The following is a 21,800-nucleotide window of genomic DNA, read 5'->3' as shown; positions in this document are numbered from 1 at the left end:
ATAATAGTTCTTGTCCCAGACATGCTTAAGGATCTAGCTGGGGGGATAAGACTTACAGAAAAAAAAAGAAAGAGAGATACGACTACAGAACAAAAAGCTAGAAGTGGCAGAAATATAAATAGATTTAGATTGTTTCTTGGGAAGCATGTTTCTATTTCTGGAAAGAAGAAAGCGACCTTTTGACAAAAGCACTATCCATCATCACCGTCTCCTTGCACTAAGGGCCCAACCAGGCGGACACTGATGGAAGGAAGATAGCACACTGATTTTAAAGTCTCTTCAGTATTATCTTCTGGAAACTATCTTTTGTTTCACTCCAAGAAGCTGTGGTATCAGATAGGGCACCTCTCATTACGAATAATTCGTGGCAGCTCCTCTTTCAAAACCTCTGTCCTTACTGCAACTGGATGTGCCTGAGTCTAGTCTTGCTTAAACTCTCACAAGAACTCAAGGCCAAAGTTCCTGAACGGCTTACAGAACATTCCCTCTGTGGACATCCTGCAACCTCATACTCAACCTGCTCAAACCAGACCGCACAGTAAAAAATGGTACAGAGATGAAATATTCATTTTCGTTAGTCACAACATATAATCTCTTCTCCATCTATGGTCCCAAAACAAGTCAGTGGAGTATACTCACTTCTTTGAACAGCCAGATTTGTCTGAATTGTTGATAACACCTCGAGTTATTGGTGTAACTCCTTGGCAGCAGCACCATGAACAAATTCCTCTTCTTAACTATTACCATATCTTGAAAATACCTCAATAAAATTTGAAGTTCTGCCCAATGCTCTGTTAGTGATACTCTAGACTTAAATGAGTTGTTTGATGTGCTTGAGGATTTAAAAATAACTATTCCGCCCAATCTTTTTTTGAGATGGTAGTCAAGTCTGCTTCCTCGATATTGGTGGTTTTGTCATGAGGTTCTATAAATTAACCACTGCCCAACACAAAATGAAGTAACAAAGAACAGAATTTTGATTTAAAAATGAGTACTACCTATGAAAAACCAACCTGGTGGCACTGTAGCTTACAGACTAATCAAAGACCGTTGTGCCCTATCATATTAGCTGGCAGGGCTTAAGATACATAAAAACAACCTATAACATTTTGTTTGAGGTTTGATTCTGTTCATGGCTGACAAAAACTATCATTTTGTAGTCCCCTCGTCTAGGTAAAGAACGAGCAGCAACACATTATTAATAGAAAAGAAAAAAGAATCACAGATATTATATTCTTTTAATATTATATCCACATTGAAATTTAAGGTTTATATACATAAAAACATAGAAAATGATTGTCAGAAAGTGGTTGCTAAATGAAGAATAACTTGTGAACATATCTTTTAGATAAAAATTCTCATTCCATTAGAAAGCTTCAAATCATTGATGACAGATATAATTTTAGAGATAATATAGTCCTACACCTCCTCATTTTTATAGATGAGGAAACTAAATCACACACACAAAATAGTGAATTAAACCAGATAATAATGCAAAATAATAATATAAATAAGTCTGGAGGCTATGTCTCCTGATTCTTAAGAGAAAGTTCTTTCCACTGCATTCACTGAGCATTTACTAAGTACCAGAATTCTATGCTTAAGGTATTGCACTAGATATAAGGAGTCTTCTCCTTTTCTCTTAAGAAGACATTCCCTATTAAAGGATATAGAAAAAAATACATTATAAAGAATTAGACCACAATAGTGTTCATGACAACTATTATTCTTGGCTACTGAAAATCAAAGTGAGGAGATGATTAAACTGGTAGATACGAATCAAACCATCAGCTTAAATTGATGTATCAATAATTACAACAAATGTTAACAGACTAAACACTCCAATTAAAAGGCAGACACGAGCAAAATGGATTAAAAAAAAAAAGACCCAATTACTGTAGACTTCTGTCTAAAGAAATGCATTTTCAAGATAAAGAAACATACGGGTGGAAAGCAAATGGATGGCAAAGGATAATACACAGGGCAAACAGTAAGCACATGAGGCTGTGACAGCTAAATTAATGCCAAGTAAACTGCAAGACCAGGGATGCGGAAGGACATCTCATGAAGATAAAGAGGTAATTTCATAATGGTGAAAAGCTCATACATCAGGAAAACACAGCAATCATAGATGTGTATGCACCTAATAACAGATTTTCAAAATAATTACATTAAGTAAAAATTAATATAACTGAAGAGAGACGTAGACAGTTCTTCAATCACTGTTGGAGATTTCAATCTCTTAGCAATTGACAGAACTACAAAATAATAAAAAATAAAATCTACCTGAACACCACTACCAACCATCTTGGTTTAACTGATATTCATAGAACATGACACCCAGCAACTGAGAATATACATTTTTTACAAACACACATGGCATGTTCACCAAGAGAGACCACATATGCTGGGCCATAAAACAAGTCTCAATAAATTTTAAAACACCAAAATTATACAGAGTAGGTTCTTTGGCCAAAATGAAAATAAATTAGAAATTAATAAGATATCAAGAAAAACCTCATTGTCTGGAAATTTGTAAATTAAACACCCCATTCCTATACATTCCATGGATCAAAAAAATATATATATATAAAGGGTATTAAGAAATATTTTGAATTGAATAATTAAAATACAACACATCAAAATGTGTGGGATTCAGCTAAAGCAGTGATTTGAGGAAAAGGTCTAAAATGATGGCCAACCTTTTTGTTTTTTTTGAGAACAAGTCTCATTCTGTTACCCAGCCTGGAGGGCAGTGGCGTGATCTTAGCTCACTGCAACCTCCGCCTCCCAGGTTCAAGCGATTCTCCTGCCTCAGCTTCCCCAGTAGCTGGGATTACAGGTGCGCGCCACCACACATGGCTAATTTTTGTATTTTTAGTAGAGATGGGGTTTCGCCATGTTGGCCAGATCTGCCCGCCTCACCTCCCAAAGTGCTGGGATTACAGGCATGAGCCACCGTGCCTGGTCAAGCTTTTACTAGAGAAAGAAGAGCAATTAAACCGAAAGAAAGTGGAATAAAAATAAAAGCAGATTGGCCGGGCGCGGTGGCTCAAGCCTGTAATCCCAGCACTTTGGGAGGCCAAGGCGGGCGGATCACGAGGTCAGGAGATCGACACCATCCTGGCTAACACGGTGAAACCCCGTCTCTACTAAAAAATACAAAAACACTAGCCGGACGAGGTGGCAGGCGCCTGTAGTCCCAGCTACTCGGGAGGCTGAGGCAGGAGAATGGCGTAAAACCCAGGAGGCGGAGTTCGCGGTGAGCCGAGATCCGGCCACCGCACTCCAGGCTGGGCGACAGAGCGAGACTCCGTCTCAAAATAAATAAATAAACAAACAAACAAACAAACAAATAAATAAATAAATAAATGCAGAAGTCTACAGAGTAGAGGAAATAAACAAAACCAAAAGCTACTTCTTTGAAAAGAACAACAAAATTGATAAGCCCCTAACTAGGGTAAACAAGAAAAATAGAGAGAACACAGATGATGGGTATCTGGGTTGAAACAGGGGTGACCACTAAGATTCCACAGACATTAAAAGCCTAATAAGGCAACGTAATACCAAAATATTTGACAAAATGAATGAAACAAAATCCTTGAAAAACATAACTTATTAAAATGGACACAGATGAAACAGAAAATATGAATAGCTCCATATCTATTAAATGAACTGAATTAATTATCTAAAACCCTTCCATAAAGAAAATTCCAGCCCTAGATAGTTTCACTGGTGAGTTCTAGCAAACATTTATGGAAGAAATCACATTCATGTTACATGAACAGTTTCAGAAAACAGGGGAGGGAACAACACATCCTTACTTGTTTTGTGAAGCCTGAATTATACTAATACCAACAACTAATACCTGACAACAAAATTATAAAAATTACAGGCTGCCACCCCGTATAAACGTAGACACAAAAATCCTCTACAAAGTATCAGTAAGTTGAATCCAACAATATGTAAAGATGATGATATAATAGGGTTTATCCTAGAACTGTGAGGTTTAGTGTTAAAAAAAAAATCAAAATAATCCATATTATCACAATAAAGGAGGAAAATCATATGATCATTTAAATAGGTGCAGAGAAGGCATTAGACAAATGAGTTAATGACAAACCCTCTCAATAAACGTATTCAATCTAATACAGGTAACTATAAAAAATCCACAGGCAACACTGCACTTAATACTGAAATAAAAATGTTTTCCCTGTATCACTGGGAACAAGACAGAGAGGCCCACTCTTACTACTTCTGTTTAACACTGTACTGAAGGTCCTAGGCAGTACAGTAAGGCAAGAGAAAGAAAAGCATGCAAATCCAAAAGGGAAAAGTAAAATGCACATTTGCAGATGACATGATTGTTTAGGAAGTAAATATTAATGGATTTACAAAAATAGCTTTTAGAATTAAGTAGTGAATTTAGTAAGGTCTTATGATATAACATTAATATATAAAAATCAATTGTATGTATATATATATTAGCAGCAAAAATTTGAAAAAATGAAATCTATGGCTGGGCATGGTGGCTCACACCTATAATCCCAGCACTTTGGGAGGCCGAAGTGGGCCGATCACTTGAGGCCGGGAGTTTGAGACCAGCCTGATCAACGTGGTGAAACCCCATTTCTACTAAAAATACAAAAATTAGCCAGAGATGGTGGCGGATGCCTGTAATCCCAGCTACTCGGGAGGCTGAGGCAGGAGAATGGCTTGAGCCCAGAAGGTGAAGGTTGCTGTGAGCTGAGATCGTGTCACTGCATTCCAGCCTGGGTGACAGAGCGAGACTCCCACTCAAAAATAATAATAATAAAAAATTTTAAAATGAAATTTACATTTCATTTACTGTGGCACCAAAACACATACAAATATTTTGAAAAAATTTGTTTACAAAAGGCTTACAAAATCTCAACAACGAAGATTGCTAAGAGAATTTAAAAACCTAAGTATACAAGGAGATAGACTATGTTTGTAATTGGAAGAAGCAATAAATTGTCAATTCTTTCCATTTGTTCTATAGTTTTAACACAATTCTAAATCCATTATACTTTTTAATAGACTTTGGCCAGCTGATTCTAAATTTTACATAGAAATGCAAAGGATCTAGAATTTCTAAAGCAATTTTGAAAAACAATTACAAAGTTAGAAGACTCACATTACTTGACTTCAAGACATACTAAAAAGCCACAGTAATCAAAACAGTGTAGCACTGGCATAAGGATTGAAAACAGATCGATGAAACAGAAAAGAGTCCAACCCACATTTACTGAGTCCTTCGATTTTTAACAAAGGTGAAATATAATCCGAATGAGGAAGGAAAGTCTTTAAAGAAGTAATGTTAAAGCAACAAGATGTCTATATGGGGAAAAAGAAACCGTGATCCCCACCTCATACTACACATAAGAATTAATTCCAGATGGAACATAAACCTGCAAGTGAAAGCTCAAACTGTAATTAGAAGAAAACACAGGAGAATATCTTTGTGCCTTGGGAATGTGCAATGGTTTATTAGAGACAATACAGAAAAGCAATAACCACGAAAGAAAAAACTGCTAAATTCTACTTTATCAAAATTAAAAACTGGCTAAAAGATATCATTAATATGACAAACAGCCAGACTGCAGACTGGGTAAGGACTGGCAGCTAGCATATACAACCACCCAATCAAAAATGGGCAAAAGATTTTAACAGATACTTCACAAAGGAAATATACAAATAGCATAAGCACATAAGTGTTCAACATCATTAGTCATCAGGAAAAAGCAAACTAAAACCACGAGACACCATTATACACCCACTAGAATGGCTAAAATTAAAAAGACTGACAACACCATATGTTGGTGAAGATGTGGTACAACCAAATGCTCATACATTATTGGTGGGAGTACAAATAATAGAGCCATTTTGGGAAAATGACTGGCAGTTTCTTGTAAAACTAAACTTATATAGCAATTCTATGTCTATTTATTCCCCAAGAGAAATAAATACATATAGCCACAAAAAGACTTATACAAGAAGGTACACTGAAGTTTTATTCATAATGGCCACAAACAAAACAGCTCAGGCATCTATCAATAGAATGATGGTAAACAAACTGTGATCTCTGCATACAATAGAATAACTCACCACTAAATAGGTAACAACAAATGAATCACCCAACAACATGGATAAATCTCAAAATATTATGCTCAGTGAGAGAGGCCTACAAGAGTATGCTATATGGTTCCATTTATATAAAGTTCCAGAAGAGACAAAACTAATCTGTGATGGTGAAAAAAATCAGAAGAATGGCTGCCTTTGGGAGGCGCAGGGGAGGATTTACTAGGAAGAGGGATGTGAGAACTTTCCCCAGAAACATTCTGGGATGACAGTGACATTCTGTATCTTAATAGGACTTTGTAGCACAGGTATATGCATTTGTCAAAAATAATCAAATGGTATATTTAATATATGTGTTTCTCATATATATATTACGCCACACGTTTTGTACTGTATGTAAATTTACTTCGAAAGAAAAACACTGCAAACAGTGAACACTAGTCAGTGATGCATGATGAAGTATCTGGGGAGAAGCATAATGAAGCATACAACTTACTATGAAATGCATCAAAAAAGAGCGCAAGTATGCATGAAAGAGACTGATGAATGGATAGTGGAACTGACAGATATGTGATAAAGCAAGTATTATAGAATCTAGATGATGGGTATGTGGATGCTCATTGAAAACTGTTTAATTTTTATTTGTTTCAAATAAAATGCTGAAAGAAAAACAGTATCAACTCTCTTAAAGTGACTAAAATTGTATCCTACGTTCTCCGGCCAATGTTAAGGATCCTGGTCACCATGTATGGAAATCTGGGTGACCAAAAGAGAAAGTAAAATGGTCAATGTTTGGACGAACGGAGGCAAGATGGCGCACTTCCGGGTTCTTCATCCCCCCTCCAACTTTTCCCGCAGGCGCGAAAATGCAGCCGACACCCGGGAAGGTGCAGACCAACTGGGCATGCGCCAGGTGACGTCAATCTGAAGAGACCAAGATTTACCTGGTCGCACCTGCAGAACGCCCCCGGACACGCCCGTGCCCCGCCTATCCCCCTCCCACTCCCAGAAAAGCCGCTCCGGACGAGTGCCACGCGCGGACTTCCCAGCTTCCTCACTGCAGTCGGGACTGTCGGAACTCCCTCCGAGGGCAGCACGGAGAACTCTGTGGGCCTCATTTGCCGGAGGCCAACAGACCTCTCCTTACCCACCTTCTTCCCCTGAAGCTAGGTGACCAAAATAAACTTGCAGTTTTGCTCCTACCCTTGCCTAGTCGCTGGTTCCTTTGCGCCCGATCTGGTGGTCTTAGAAAAAACAAAACAGTCAACAGAAAAAGTGAGAGGTAGGGAGTATCAGTGTCAAAGCCCAGAAATGCAGAAGGTCCTGAGGGCTGCCAGAAATGAGGCCCAGGGCAGCAGGGACACAGTCAGCCACTCTCAGGCCTCTGTAGGTTCCTTTTGCTTCTGTCGCAGCTCTGCAAGTCTATGAAATTGTCTTCTGGGCCTGGTACCTAGCATTACCTAGCACTTCAGCTTTTCTTTTTTTTTTTTTTTTTTTTTTGAGACAGAATCTTGCTCTGCCCCCAGGCTGGAGTGCAGTGGCCGGATCTCAGCTCACTGCAAGCTCCGCCTCCCGGGTTCACGCCATTCTCCTGCCTCAGCCTCCCGAGTAGCTGGGACTACAGGCGCCCGCCACTTCGCCCAGCTAATTTTTTTTTATTTTTAGTAGAGACGGGGTTTCACCGTGTTAGCCAGGATGGTTTCGATCTCCTGACCTCGTGATTCGCCCGTCTCGGCCTCCCAAAGTGCTGGGATTACAGGCTTCAGCCACCGCGCCCGGCCACACTTCAGCTTTTCTAAGACAGGTAAGAACACAGTTGGAGGATTTAAAGTCGTTAATGGGGAGGAAAAAGAGGAAGGAACGGAAATGAATTTAAAATTCCACAGGGAGAAAGTATGACTCACCCACTTTTTAATGGGTAACTACCCTTTTAAATTGCATCTTGTGAAAACAGCCAAGGAGCCTTAAAGATTGAATGTAAAACTGCTTCTGGGCAAAGCTGATTAAAAAGGAACAAAACCCTTTAAGAGTTATTTGGCAACATTTGCATTCTAGTGAATGGGTGACTCAGACCCCACTACCGGTCTTTTTCATCGCCAGAGCCTGATTGTTACCCGATGACAGTCACCTGTAATTGTTGCTCTCTGGAGACTATGGAAGAATCTCAGTCCAGCTGATAGTACTGAGTGATTAGCACTTTGCTTGATTTAATGAGCCTTCACAAAAGCCATACCTGTTTTGTCCTTGAACTCTCTGTTCACTCAACTTTCGAATTTTTCCATCTGCAAGAATATGTAACACATGGCTTGCTACTAGCTTGCCATAAATAATAACCAGGCTCTCTGCTTGGTGGGGCTTTTCTTTACCTTAACTCCTATTATTTTAAGAAGCAAAACTTTAATTAGGTTCAACATATGAAAACACAGCAGGGACACCTGAGCTAACACAGCAGTAAAACTTGACCCTAATGTGAACAGACTGTTAACCTTAAACGCTGCTTGCTGACTCATCGGTCTCAATATATCATCTTTAACCTAATTTAAAATTAATCTTTAAAAAAACCCAGCTAAGCTAATGAAAGTCAGTTTACATCTATGTAGTCCAGCAAGCAAAAACCAAAGTAAAATAAACAAAGTTCATCACCTTACATCTAAGAGCGGTGGGCTACGCTGTGCAAACCAACCAGTTTTCACGCACACGCTCTGTGCAGGATAAGAGAGAAGGGCAAGGTCAAATCCAGACATTTCCGAGGGCCACATTATGTCAAAACCACAACTTCTCTGGGCTGGCTGTTTTTTATTTCACAATTATGCCAACACTTGAAAATACTTTCTGTCTCTAGTTCTATAGCACAAACGAGACTATTATTTCTTCAAATACAAAGTTTCCCTCAAAACAAATACAAACTCTATTATGAGGGGTCTGTAGTAAAACTCTACCCCAACAAAGAAACAAAATGCCACAAATCGGGTTTTTTTTTTTTTTGGAATATCTCACAAAAATATAGAGACTAAGAGAAAACAGCAAAACATTTAAAATATGTGTTGGCAGAATTCAGTGTAATTTATTGATGGTTTTATGGCTCCCAGATTGTACTTTTATTACTTCTCAAGAGCCATTCATGACATGTGTTGCAATGAAAACCCAAATCGTATATAAATTTTTATCTGAAAATAAAGTGTTTGTTGCCCTCTTGAGGTATATTCAGGAACAGAAACAAAACAACACTGGCACTGCCTAGAATATTACTGAAAGAGGCTTTCTCTTTCACAGGGCTTTTTTCTACAAACACTGAGTACGCTGTACTAGACAACCCTATTTTCAACCCAATGATGGACAACTTACATTCAAGCACCACTAGCACTAGAACATTTCTGCAAAAATGAAACGTTACACCAAGAATAAAGCAAAATTTTTAGTTTCAATCGATGAAAATGTCAAACTAGATACATCCTAAAAGTTCACTATGCAGATCTTAGTTGGCCTGCTTCATATACCTCAGGAGACCCAAACTGTAGGTGATGAAAAGCTTAGTGGCAAATTTGTATGGGGGAGACAGGCAAGTCTAAGATATTTACAGCTCAATTCCACTTAATATGTAAGGTCTTCTTATCTTGAAGACCTGGTACCACTTTCACCCTGGTACTCCTCTTCTTATCTTGAAGACCTTACATATTAAGGTCCAAGAAGGGAGTATAGAAGTATATAAGCGTGCATAGAAAAACTAATCTTGATAGATGTCCCTGCCAGGGAATTTTCAGAGCTGAATAAATTGTGGTCAGTAACCCTCTGAGAGAACATTGTGCTGCCATTCCCGTCTCCTGGCTTTGAACTAATAAAGGTTGGTTTTCCTCAATTGCAAGGTATAGTTTGATTTTTCAGTATTATTAAGAGTAATTAGCTGGATGACATCATTACTCCTCTAAAGTTTGAAGACTTCAGCGTTTACTAAGAATGACTCATTAATGATCAGTTGTTTTTTTTTTTTTTTTTTTTTTTTTTGTGACACAGTCTCACTCTGTCGCCCAGGCTGGAGTGCAGTAGTGCAATCTCAGCTCACTGCAACCTCCAGCTCCTGGGTTCAAGTGTTTCTGTGCCTTGGCCTCCCGAGTAGCTGGGACTAGAGGCACCAGCCTCCACACCCAGCTAATTTTTATATTTTTAGTAGAGTGGAAGTTTCGCCATGTTGGTCAGGCTGGTCTCGAACTCCTGGCCTCAAGCAATCTGCCTGCCTCGGCCTCCCAAAGGGCTGGGATTATAGGCGTGAGCCACCACGCCCGGCCTCTTGATCAGTTTTGAATGAGCAATAACAACATAGTCACCATCTCATCTGCTATTAAAGCCCCTGCAGGAGGAAGAGATCATAATGCTACAGGTCCAGGTTCACGGACACAGAATTCGCCTGTTACATTCCCTAGAGTCAATCGAACAGAAGTGGGATGCTGTGCACACAAACTCTCTCAGCTGCCGAATTTTTCACATGGGCTCTTTGAGCTACCCTTGGTATTAAATTTTATGAAAAAGCTCCTCTCTTCTTTTCACTTTTACAAACCCAAGGAGAACAAAGGAAATTAAGTGGGCAGGGGAGTGGGGAGGGCACAAAAAGATGTGACTGCCCCCATTTCCAAGAGGCAACCATACTCAGGTCATTAGCTAACTGATCATTCATTTGAAATTCATTCACGCATTTGCTTGTGCTTACTATGTGCCAAGAACTGTTTTACTTACAGGGTAATAAAAACCACTCTTAGGTCTACTCAAAATTTGGTCCCACACAAAAAATCTTAAGAGGTGGCACTATTTGAACAAACTTATAATTAGCTATATGAAACCCCCACCCCATATAAAAAAGAAGCCAGAGAAAAGCCTGAGGGTGGTAGGGAAGAGGGGCAAGGAAAAACAGGCCATATTCCTCCCAAGACCTTCAAGCTCCGACGATGTGCACACACGTGCACATACATACAGACACACTCACATTCTGACACCTAGCACAGCTTGCAAAGTTAGGCTCTGAAAGCAAAGCTACCTGGGGTTTACATCCCACTCTACCACCAACCACCTCTGCAACTTTGGGCAAACTGCTTCATTTCTCTGTGCCTCAGCTTCCTCACCTGAAAAACAGGGATAATCTGAACACTTAACTCAAAGGTTTACTATGAGTATTAAATAAGTGAATATTAAACACCATGACAACATGGCCCACTGTACATGGAACAAAGGGAAATATCCTCCTTTGCTCCCATTTCCCATGTCCCTTCCTCCTCAGCTCTAAGATCTATGATGACCATTATTCTGCCACCTTTTCTATGCATTTATTTACAGATGTGTATGTGTGTATGTGCATGAACACACAAATAATGGGATTGTACTGTAAGCATTGCTCTAAAAATTGCTTTTCACTTAGTATACTCTGGAGATCCACAACTGTCCCATGAGGTGGTCTCCTCCATTTACATGGTTGGCAACATTACCTATGAGCTGATAATCCCCAGTTTTGTACCACCAGCTCAGACTTCTCTTGTATTCAGAGCCCACTGACATCTCCACTTGAATGTATCAGAGGCACTTCAAACTTTACACACCCAAAACAGAACTCTTGATTTTTCTCCCATTGAGATTTTTCTCTGCTTTTTCCGCTGTTTTTTCCACCTCAGTATACAGCCCTACCCTACCTTCCTACCATTTCTGACAGCCAGAACCTTAGTGTCAGGCTTAATCCCTTTCTCTATCTCAATCTCCTCTCCATCACCACTGCTGCCGCCCCCAGCTGAGCAGGGATGGATGTAATCAGATGGCCTTCTATCTGGTTTCCCACTTTCACCCTGGTACTCCTCTAATCCATTAGCCAGACAGTAGACAGAATGACCCTACCTGTTAACCAGAACATGCCACTTCCCCTTCATCTGCTTCCTACTGCATTTCAAATAAAATTTCAACTCCTCAAAAGCATGTATCTTGGCCCTTACCTAACACTTCAACCCCATCTCATGATGTTCTTTCTCTTGTTCACTGCGACCTGACATGGTTTGAGTGTTTGTCCCCTCCACATCTCATGTTGAAATGTGATCCCCAATGTCGGAGGTATGGCCTGGTGGGAGGTGTTTGGGTCCTAGGGCTGGATTCCTCATAAATAAATGGCTTACCACTGTCTCCCTGGTGATAAGTGAGTTCTCGCTCAGTTGTTTCATGTGAGATCTGTTGTTTAAAAGAGTGTGCCACCTCCCCAACCCGTGATGTGATGTACTGGCTCCCCCTTCACCTTCCACCATGATTGGAAGCTTCCTGAAGCCTCACCAGAAGCAGATGCCAGCACTATGCTTCATGTGAAGCCTATAGAACTGGAGTCAATTAAACCTCTTTTCTTTATAACTTATCTAGTCTTAAGTGTTCCTTTATAGTGACACAAATGGATTAACACAAGATCTAGCCATGCTGGCTTCTTCTCTGTCCCTAGAACACCCAAGCTGTTTCCCATTTCAGGGCCTTTATCTTATCCTTTCTGCTGTTGGCCTAACTTCTCCTTGTACTTCAGGCTCAGCCTAAACATCACCACTTTCCAGGATCTAAAACAGCACACAGTATCTAGTGGGCCCTCAAGAAGGATTTGTTAAATAAGGAAAACAGTAACTATCCAGGTGTTCCCACAATTCCTGAAAACAAAAACTATTTTAAGACTTTCACTTCTTAAATCACTGAACTACATACTAACCTGTAGTATTCTTCTTGCTAAAATCAAGGAGTCAAAATAATGCATAATTTTGTCAACTAGAATTCAAAATGAGTAAATTAACTTGTGGTTTGAATAACACATGATTTGACAAACATGAGTTTGTCCCCTGTAAAACTCATGTTGAAATTGTCATTGTAACAGTATTAACAGGTGGGGCCTTTAAGAAGCAATCTGACCTTGTGGGTAAGATTAATGCCATTATAAAAGGGTGAATTAGCCCGCTTTTTGTTTTTCTTGCCTTTTGCCATGTGATGACGTACCCTTGCCAGATGCCAGGACCTTGATATTGGACTTCCCAACCTCCAAAGCTGTGAGTCAATAATTTCTGTTCATTAAATTACCTAGTCTCAGATATTTTGTTACAGCAGCACAAGACAGACTAAGATCCCAATCATAAAGTTATTATTTAATAATTATGAAATATGTACTCTAAATTAAGTTTTTAACTACCAGTACCTTGTTTTGCTGATTTTACAGCAGTTAAATGTTTCAAATAAAGCACACTCCCAGTCCCCTTCTTAGGTGGGCTGAAAAACTTAATTAGGCCAATCACAACTACTGTTGTTTAGACGAGCCTAAGGCTGAAAAGACCTTCATGGACCATATTTGGTGAATCTCTCTGTTTGAGAACACTACTATGTCAACAAACTATATTCATTTTTTCTTTAAAAGGATTATTTCAGTGAAAGGATTATTTCCGTGAAAATGAGAACTTTCCACGAAACGAGAAAGACTATGAGAAGTAAGAATGTGGATGCAGGGCAGAAGGCATTCTCGTAAGCTAATGCTAGGAGCATAAACTGACAATCACTCTGGAGACTGTGATAAAATAAGAATTTCTTACTTGACTGCCTCGTAAATATTGTTGGAAGTATGTCCTGATAAGGCATCATGTAAATTTCGAATAAAATAATCTCTGTATTCTTCTGGAAGAGCCATAAACGTTCCACCCATCACAATAAACTCCACTTTATCCACACTATGACCAAGTTGTTTTAACTGAAAGACAAATTCATCAGCATTAGAATGATGTAAGCAAAAGCAACTACTCTAAGAAGGCATTGCAAATCTCTTATTTTGCGGTGTTTTCATCAGTAGTTTAAAAATCAGAAGTAATGAAACACATTCAGCTAATTCTGTGGATAAAAAATAGGCTCGTCTGAAAGAAAAAAAGTGAGTACAACTCAAATAAGGAGAATGAGAACATAAAATAACAAATAAGAGGTGTGACTTTAATACGTACAAAGTGGAAATTTAAAAACACGAAGAATATAAACTAGAAACCAGTAAAGACAAATATAATACAATATGCAGAATAATAAGTATTTATTGATCATGTATTTTATGTCAGACTTGGTGGTAAGCCTAGGGGACAAAAAGGTGGCATTTATGGTCAACAATGATACATGAATGATTATGTAATATAATAAGAATTTGATGTAATGGAAGAAAACAAGAATAAATTAGAAAGAAAAATGAAGACAGCAGTCTAAAATTGATGGATGATTCTAGGCACAGGAGGCACTTCAAATCTGCTTTCTAAAAAAAAAGTGGGCCGGGCACGGTGGCTCAAGCCTGTAATCCCAGCACTTTGGGAGGCCGAGACGGGCGGATCACGAGGTCAGGAGATCGAGACCATCCTGGCTAACACGGTGAAACCCCGTCTCTACTAAAAATACAAAAAACTAGCCGGGCGAGGTGGTGGGCGCCTGTAGTCCCAGCTACTCGGGAGGCTGAGGCAGGAGAATGGCATAAACTCGGGAGGTGGAGCTTGCAGTGAGCTGAGATCTGGCCACTGCGCTCCAGCCTGGGTGACAGAGCGAGACTCCGTCTCAAAAAAAAAAAGTGAAAGTCTGATTAAGAATGAAATATTCAGGCCAGGTGCAGTGGCTCATGCCTGTAATCCCAGTACTTAGGAGGACCAGGCTGGCAGATCACCTGAGGTCAGGAGTTTGAGACCAGCCTGGTCAACAAAGTGAAACCCCATCTCTACTAATAATACAAAAATTAGACAGACGTGCTTGTAATCCCAGCTCCTCTGGAGGCTGAGACAAGAGAATGGTTTGAACCAGGAGGCGGAGGGTGCAGTGACCCGAAATTGCGATTGTGCCACTGCACTCCAGCGTGGGCAATAAGAGTGACACCTGTTTCAAAAAAATAAATTAATTAATAAATATTAGGTCTCCTCTACTAGGGAAGAGAATGATACCAATCTTTCATTTTGTTGACTACAATAAGCCAAGATTCTAATTTTTAAAAATAGGTATTGACAGTAATTTCTGAAAATAGCAAAAAAATTTATACAGAAAAACTATATATATGCATGTGTGTACATATATCAACACTAAAATAATACTCTATTTCTATATCTATCGTTGTTTCCAAGAGATACTCATCAAAATTACCCTGGTAGCTTTTTAAAATATCTTGCTAGAACCTTAAAGCTGACTTAATCAGAACACCCAGAGGTGAAGATCTGACACGTTTTGGAGAAGTTACTCAGGTAATTCTAGTGCATTTAAGAAAAGAATCACTGCTCTATATTCATTTCTAAATCTTGTAAATTATGCTCCTTTTTTGGTAAACATAAACATTTCATGCTTAACAGTTTTACATTTTAAATGAATTAACTATCATAGCTCAAAAAGAAATTGAAACAAAGGTCAGTTTAGAACCCACTTTTTGGAAAAATGCAGGCTCCCCCACGTGGGGTCCTCTCCTGTCACTGACAATCCTGTTCCTCATACGCTTGGGTGACAGCAAAGTGGATATGAAAACTGAACAGTATTCACCAATAAGCCAATAAATAAACCCAGACACAACTTATCCACTATAGCATGTATTACTATCTACTTTAGACTTGGATGTGCCTACTATACATTACTGTTACTATGGACAGTGCTTTACATTCTTTAAATTGGACAAGTTTAAAATAAACTTGTAAATAAAGAAAATCTGTATTAATGCTCAGATTTCTTGAACAGTGCAAGGTCATGTACGTAGTACTTGTTTTTAGTCAGCTACACCAAGGTATAATTTACATACGATAAAATCCACTAACTTTAAGTGTACAATGGATGAGAGCATTTAGAATTATCTACCCACCACCATGATCATGATCATGAGATAGAATAATGCCATACCCCCACAAGTTTCTTTGTATTCCTTTGTAGGAAATTTCCTATTTCCACCCAACAAATCTGTCACAATACTTCTTTTTGAGACAGGCTCTTGCTCAGTCACCCAGGCTGAAGTGCAGTGGTATGACCACAGCTCATTGCAGCCTTGACCTTCTGGGCTCAAGGGATCCTTCCACCTCAGCCTTCCAAGTAGCTAAGACTTCAGGTGCACACCACCACGCCATGCAAATTTTTTTATTTTTTGTAGATGGGGTTTTGCTATGTTGCCCAGGCTGGTCTCGAACTCTTAGGCTCAAGTGATCTGCTGTCACAGCCTTCCAAAGTGTTGGGATTACAGGCATAAGCCACTGGGCCTGGCCAGTCAAAATACTTCTTATTCTGACTTTTGGAAGTTAAAAGTCAACACATCCACCTATTGTCTAAGAACTTTCATACATTTTTATTCCACAAATTTCATACTACTAATAATTTTCTACAAATACAAAAAACTTAGAGAATATAAAACCCTTAAACAATAAATACAGCCTTTAAAGAAAGCAGTGTTTTTCACCTTGCTAGGCATGGCAAATCCTCCCTCAGACGGATACTGAAAACTTAAAAAGGGGAAAAACACGTTTTTCATTATTTCAGGTTCAATTTGACTCAACCAACAATGACTTCTTAGTAAGTATAAACAGCTAATTTTTTAAAAACATGTTTTTAAAAAATGTACCTGCTCTATTCGGTGTCTTGTCTGTAGGAAAGGGTCATATCTGGCACGGATAGCTCTCATGGAGGTTGGCTAGAAGAGAAAAATATTGTTATGCTCACACTGAATTAAAAATAAAAAGTAGTTTCAAAAGGATTGTATTAAAAAAAAAAAAAAAACTCTCCATGGTTCAGAACACTGAAACATGGCTTGTACCCCCATTAATTTTTCTCAGTCTTGTCAGGGTTCAAAACAATGTTCTAAATCACATTCGGCAGGTGTCCACCCGCACTGTCACAAGCACCTCAACAGCAGGGTGTCTCCTTGGATCACATCTGTCTTTTGTATAAACATGTCTGGAATCCCGGGGTCACCAAAGTGTTCTGCTCACAGACACAGACGTGCATACATATTCTAGAGTCATGTAATAAAGTAACTTTTTTTTTTTTTTTTGAGACGGAGTCTCGTGCTGTCACCCAGGCTGGAGTGCTGTGGCCGGATCTCAGCTCACTGCAAGCTCCGCCTCCCGGGTTCATGCCATTCTCCTGCCTCAGCCTCCCGAGTAGCTGGGACTACAGGCGCCGCCACCTCGCCCGGCTAGTTTTTTGTATTTTTTAGTAGAGACGGGGTTTCACCGTGTTAGTCAGGATGGTCTCGATCTCCTGACCTCGTGATCCGCCCGTCTCGGCCTCCCAAAGTGCTAGGATTACAGGCTTGAGCCACCGCGCCCGGCCTAAAGTAACTTTTAAATAAGCTTCTAAAATACCACACAATTTTTAATGGCTACCATCATACAGTGGAAAACTGTACAGCCACAAAACAATGTACTGACATAAAATGTTCACTAAAATATTGTAAAATAAAAGGCAAAGCAAAAGAGGACTCTGATATGCGACCTTATATGGAATCAGTCGAACAAAGAATATGTCCAGGTTGAGCATCCCTAATGCAAAAACCAAAAATGCTCCAAAACTCAAAATTTTTTGAGTGCCAACATGATGCCACAAGCGGAAAATTCCACATGCAAGTACTTAATACAAACTTTGCTTCATCCACAAAATTATTACAAATACTGTATAAAATTAATTCAGACTAGGTGTATCAGGTGTACATAAACCAAAAATGAATCTCATGTTCAGACTCGGGTTCCACTCTCAAGATTTCTCATTATGCATATGCAAATATTCCAAAATCCAGAAAAATCCAAAATCTGAAACACTTCTGGTCCCAAGCATTTCACATAAGGGATAGGCAATCTGTGTATGCTGTATTCCCTCAAATATCCCTGAAGGATGGGGAGGAAATAATAGACGACACTAAGTGGTAAGGGGAAGAGCAAAAAATGGCTAGGGGATAGGAATGACAGGAAGCCTTTTCACAAAATCATTCCTCTTGTATTTTAAAAAATTTGAACCCTAGAAAACAGGAAAAAAAATGAAAACACATATGAGAAAAAAGTCACAAGGTTTCCTGGCTTCTGAGCTCTTCTGAGGAGGGTGACTCCTTCAAAAGTGCCTCACTGGCCTCCTACCTTCCTTCTGGTTCCCACTCTAACCCTTTCTCTACATGGCCATCAAAATGATCTTTAAAAAAACTCAATTGGATTGTATCATTCCCCTGCCTTAAATCCTAATAGCTTCTCATGACTCCTACCCTAAAATGGAAACTCCTTAACTTTGCTTACAAACCCCAGCTCATTTGCCTCCCAGCCTCATGCTTCCCTCACTCTCTGCACTGCACAACACCCCCATGTCTTTCCCTCCTTGGGTCTTATTCTAGTGACTTCTCTGCTAGGAATGCCCCTTCCACATATTCTTAGGACTAGGTCCTTGTCATTCAGACTTCGCTTCAATCTTACCTCCTCACAGAATCCCTTCCTAACCACCACAGCTAAACCATCTCAGCTGCCATCACCTTACTCAATTTTACATCTCTGCTTAGCATTTTTTGAGTGCCTGATACTTTTTCTTGTGTCTTTACTGTCTACCTTCCATTATTAGAATACAAATTCCAGGCTGGGTGCAGTGGCTAATGCCTGTAATCCCAGCATTTTGGGAGGCTGAGGCGGGCGGATCACTTGAGGTCAGCAGTTCGAGACCAGACTGGCCAACATGATGAAACCTTGTCTCTACTAAAAATACAAAAATTAGCTGGGCGTGGTGGTGCTTGCCTGCAGTCCCAGCTACTTGGGAGGCTGAGGCAGGAGAATCACTTGAACCTAGGAGGTGGAGGTTGCAGTGAAGGAGATCGTGCTACTGCACTCCAGCCTGGTAACAGAGCGAGACTCCATCTCAAAAAAAAGAAGAAAAAAACATGTAAATTCCGGAAGACAAAGGGACCCTCTCCATTTTCCACTGCTAAAGCAACAGTACAATGTAGTGGTGAGCAGCAGAGTTCGAAACCTGCTTGTCTCTTACTAATAGTGTGTCTTTGGGCCAGCTGTTTAAGCCCACTATGCCCTAGTTTCCTGATCGGCAAACTGGGATAATGATAATGTCTATCTTCAAAACACTGCAATAAGGTTTACAGTTATAAAGCACTTAGAACAACGTTTGGGATAAGAAGTGCTTATGTAAGTATTTCTCTAGTGGCTAGAACAATTTAGGACACTAGTAGACACTGGTAAATATTTGGTGAATGAACAGCTTTCATAATCAAAAAAAAAAACAAAAACAAAAACAAAAAATTATCAGAAAGCCAGTACTGGTAAAACCATACTATAAGTAAAGCATGATGCAACACTTCATCAGGACGGCCTCAAAGTTACTGTACCTCATAGCCAGTGTAAGACTGAGTGGAATACTCAAAATCGGAATCAGGTCCACCAGGGCAGTATCTGCCAATACAACAAAAGAATAAGAATGTCAGATGCAAAACTGAGTTCAGCCGGCTAGTTCCAAGCATCTACCGTCTCCATAGAATCCTGATAACAAACGCGCTTCCTTTTCAAATCCTAACAGAAGAATCTACCTTTGCAGTATCTGTAAATAACGTTATTTTCTACCAACAAGTAAATAAGATAAATATGTAAAGGGACACTATTACACCCATTTTCAAAATACTACCGTTGTGGTTATTTCAGAGGTTTAAGCTTTTAGAGACAAATAACAAAAATGAAGTTTTCCTAAGTTTGAATCAATACTCAATGTTCTCTTGGGAACCACACTCAAGAAAATTTTTCCCCCTTTTTATCTTCCTACCCAGAATCATGCAAACTTTTCAGCTAATTCTTTCAAATAGGTGAGTTTGAGAAATCTAAAGGTTACATATAAGGATAATTTTTTATTTTGATACGTTTCTGATCCAAATTCATTTTAAATTTCTGACGTGGAATTTAGGCAGCTCATGTTCCCATGTTTCATTTATGAGTTAAACAGAATGTGCTGTTTTGAGTTGCATATCCCAATGTCTACTATTTTGAGTTCCATAACCTACATTTTTAAAATTATATATTGCAACAAATTAAAATATCCATATGTTCCAATTTTATTTATTTATTTTGATATGCAGTCTCACTCTATCACCCAGGCTGGAGTACAGTGGTGTGATCTCAGCTCACTGCAACCTCCACCTCCCAGGTTCAAGCGATTCTCCTGCCTCAGCCTCCCAAGTAGCTGGGACTAGAAGCACATGCCACCACGCTCAGCTAAATTTTTGTATTTTTAGTAGAGATGGGGTCTCACAGTGCTGGCCAGGCCGGTCTTAAGCTTCTGACCTGAGGTGATCCGCCTGCCTCAGCCTCCCAAAGTGCTGGGACTGTAGGCGTGAGCCACTGTGCCCGGCCCCATATATTCCAATTTTAAAGCACTAAAATATCTAATGGTTGCTTGTTTGAAAGGAGTAATCTATAAATCTATTAAGTCGAAGTTTTAAATATTACCAGCATGTACTGACTAAGGGCTCGAGGGGGCATACTTAGTTAAAACACACACACATACAATTTAACAAAATCACCATACTTACACACATATATTTCCTGTAAAACTGATGTGTGGACATCTGTGGGGTTTGCACATCACAGCCACAACAGCAATCTATAAAAGAAAGATGAATAAAAAAGCTATTATAGGATAATTAATACAACACTCCACAGAGTGATTATCCCTCGGAAGGAAGGAGAGGAATGTAACCAGAGAGTGGCAAGAACGGGCTTCAAAAGTACTGACGAGGCTGTATTTCTTAAGCTGGGCACTGGGTACAAGAGTGATCTCTATTTAATATTAATTATCTTTAAATTGTCCATATGTATTATATATGTGAATTTATATTCCATTTTACAATAAATTAAGTACAAACTAAATTGTTAAAGCCACAGTGATTCTTAGTCTTTCTCTCTCTGATTGTCTTACTAAATAGCCTGTAAGAAAAAAATTACTTTATGCAATTCTATGAAGTTATATATAAACCTAACCTTTGTGACTCAAATGTCTCATGAACACACTGGATCTCAATATTTGCAGCAGGGACTATTAAACTAACAGCTTCATGTTTCAGGGTCTGGGTGTAAGTAACTTCAGAGGGGTCTGACAGAGTCTCAGTGAGGTGAGGACAGGAGGCAGTGGCAGAGACGTGAGATTGGTTACATCCAGGGCACTTGGTCAAATCTGGCCATTTATGAAAGCGAATGCAAGCCAGGCTTCTCACTGTCAGAGAAGTAGCTACAAACATGGAAAGAGAGAAAAGCAGAATGAATTCTATAGGCTGGGTAGAATTAAAGGTATTGTGGTCAATCAGAGTGTTCAACATATGGTAGACTGATAAATAAATACAAATGGAAATGTGTTACATGTATATGTGTGCATATATGTATGCAGCTATACATATATATGTCCTCGCTTGGTCCACTGAGAGAGTCTGGCGGCAGTAACACCCTAATAGCAGTAAGCAGTACTCAGGTCTTAGTTTCCAAATATCCTTCTCCACTAAAAGAAATCAGGGCTCCTTGGGGAAATGGCTGATTCCAGGGCCGGAGCAAAGAAAGTCTAAGATGAGCCTGGGACATTTTTCTTTCCTTTCTTTTTTTTTTTTTTTGGTGACAGAGTCTCACTCTGTTGTCCAGGCTGGAGCGCAAGGGCGCAATCTCGGCTTATTGCAACCTCCACCTCCTGGGTTCAAGCAATTCCCCTGCCTCAGTCTCCCA

The 21,800-nt window shown here is 39.5% G+C and overlaps 1 protein-coding gene across 2 annotated transcripts in view; it reads right to left on the bottom strand.

Annotated features, from left to right (window-relative positions):
* Positions 1 to 21,800, bottom strand: part of ELP3 (elongator acetyltransferase complex subunit 3) — a 117,731-nt gene that overhangs the window by 83,979 nt on the left and 11,952 nt on the right. For both annotated transcript variants that reach the window (XM_033229391.1, XM_033229392.1), the window contains exons 4-7: positions 20,624 to 20,694; positions 19,433 to 19,496; positions 16,685 to 16,753; positions 13,677 to 13,831 (exon numbers count right to left, since the gene is read on the bottom strand). In XM_033229391.1, coding sequence (XP_033085282.1) covers positions 13,677 to 13,831; positions 16,685 to 16,753; positions 19,433 to 19,496; positions 20,624 to 20,694 — 359 coding nt within the window. The remainder of the gene's footprint in view (positions 1 to 13,676; positions 13,832 to 16,684; positions 16,754 to 19,432; positions 19,497 to 20,623; positions 20,695 to 21,800) is intronic.

The sequence above is a fragment of the Trachypithecus francoisi genome, unplaced genomic scaffold (assembly GCF_009764315.1).
Source record: "Trachypithecus francoisi isolate TF-2019V2 unplaced genomic scaffold, Tfra_2.0 Contig01440, whole genome shotgun sequence".
Classification (NCBI taxonomy): Eukaryota; Metazoa; Chordata; class Mammalia; order Primates; family Cercopithecidae; genus Trachypithecus; species Trachypithecus francoisi.
The sequence above is the reverse complement of the archived record's forward strand: the minus strand, read 5'-3'. Positions and strand labels throughout refer to the sequence as shown.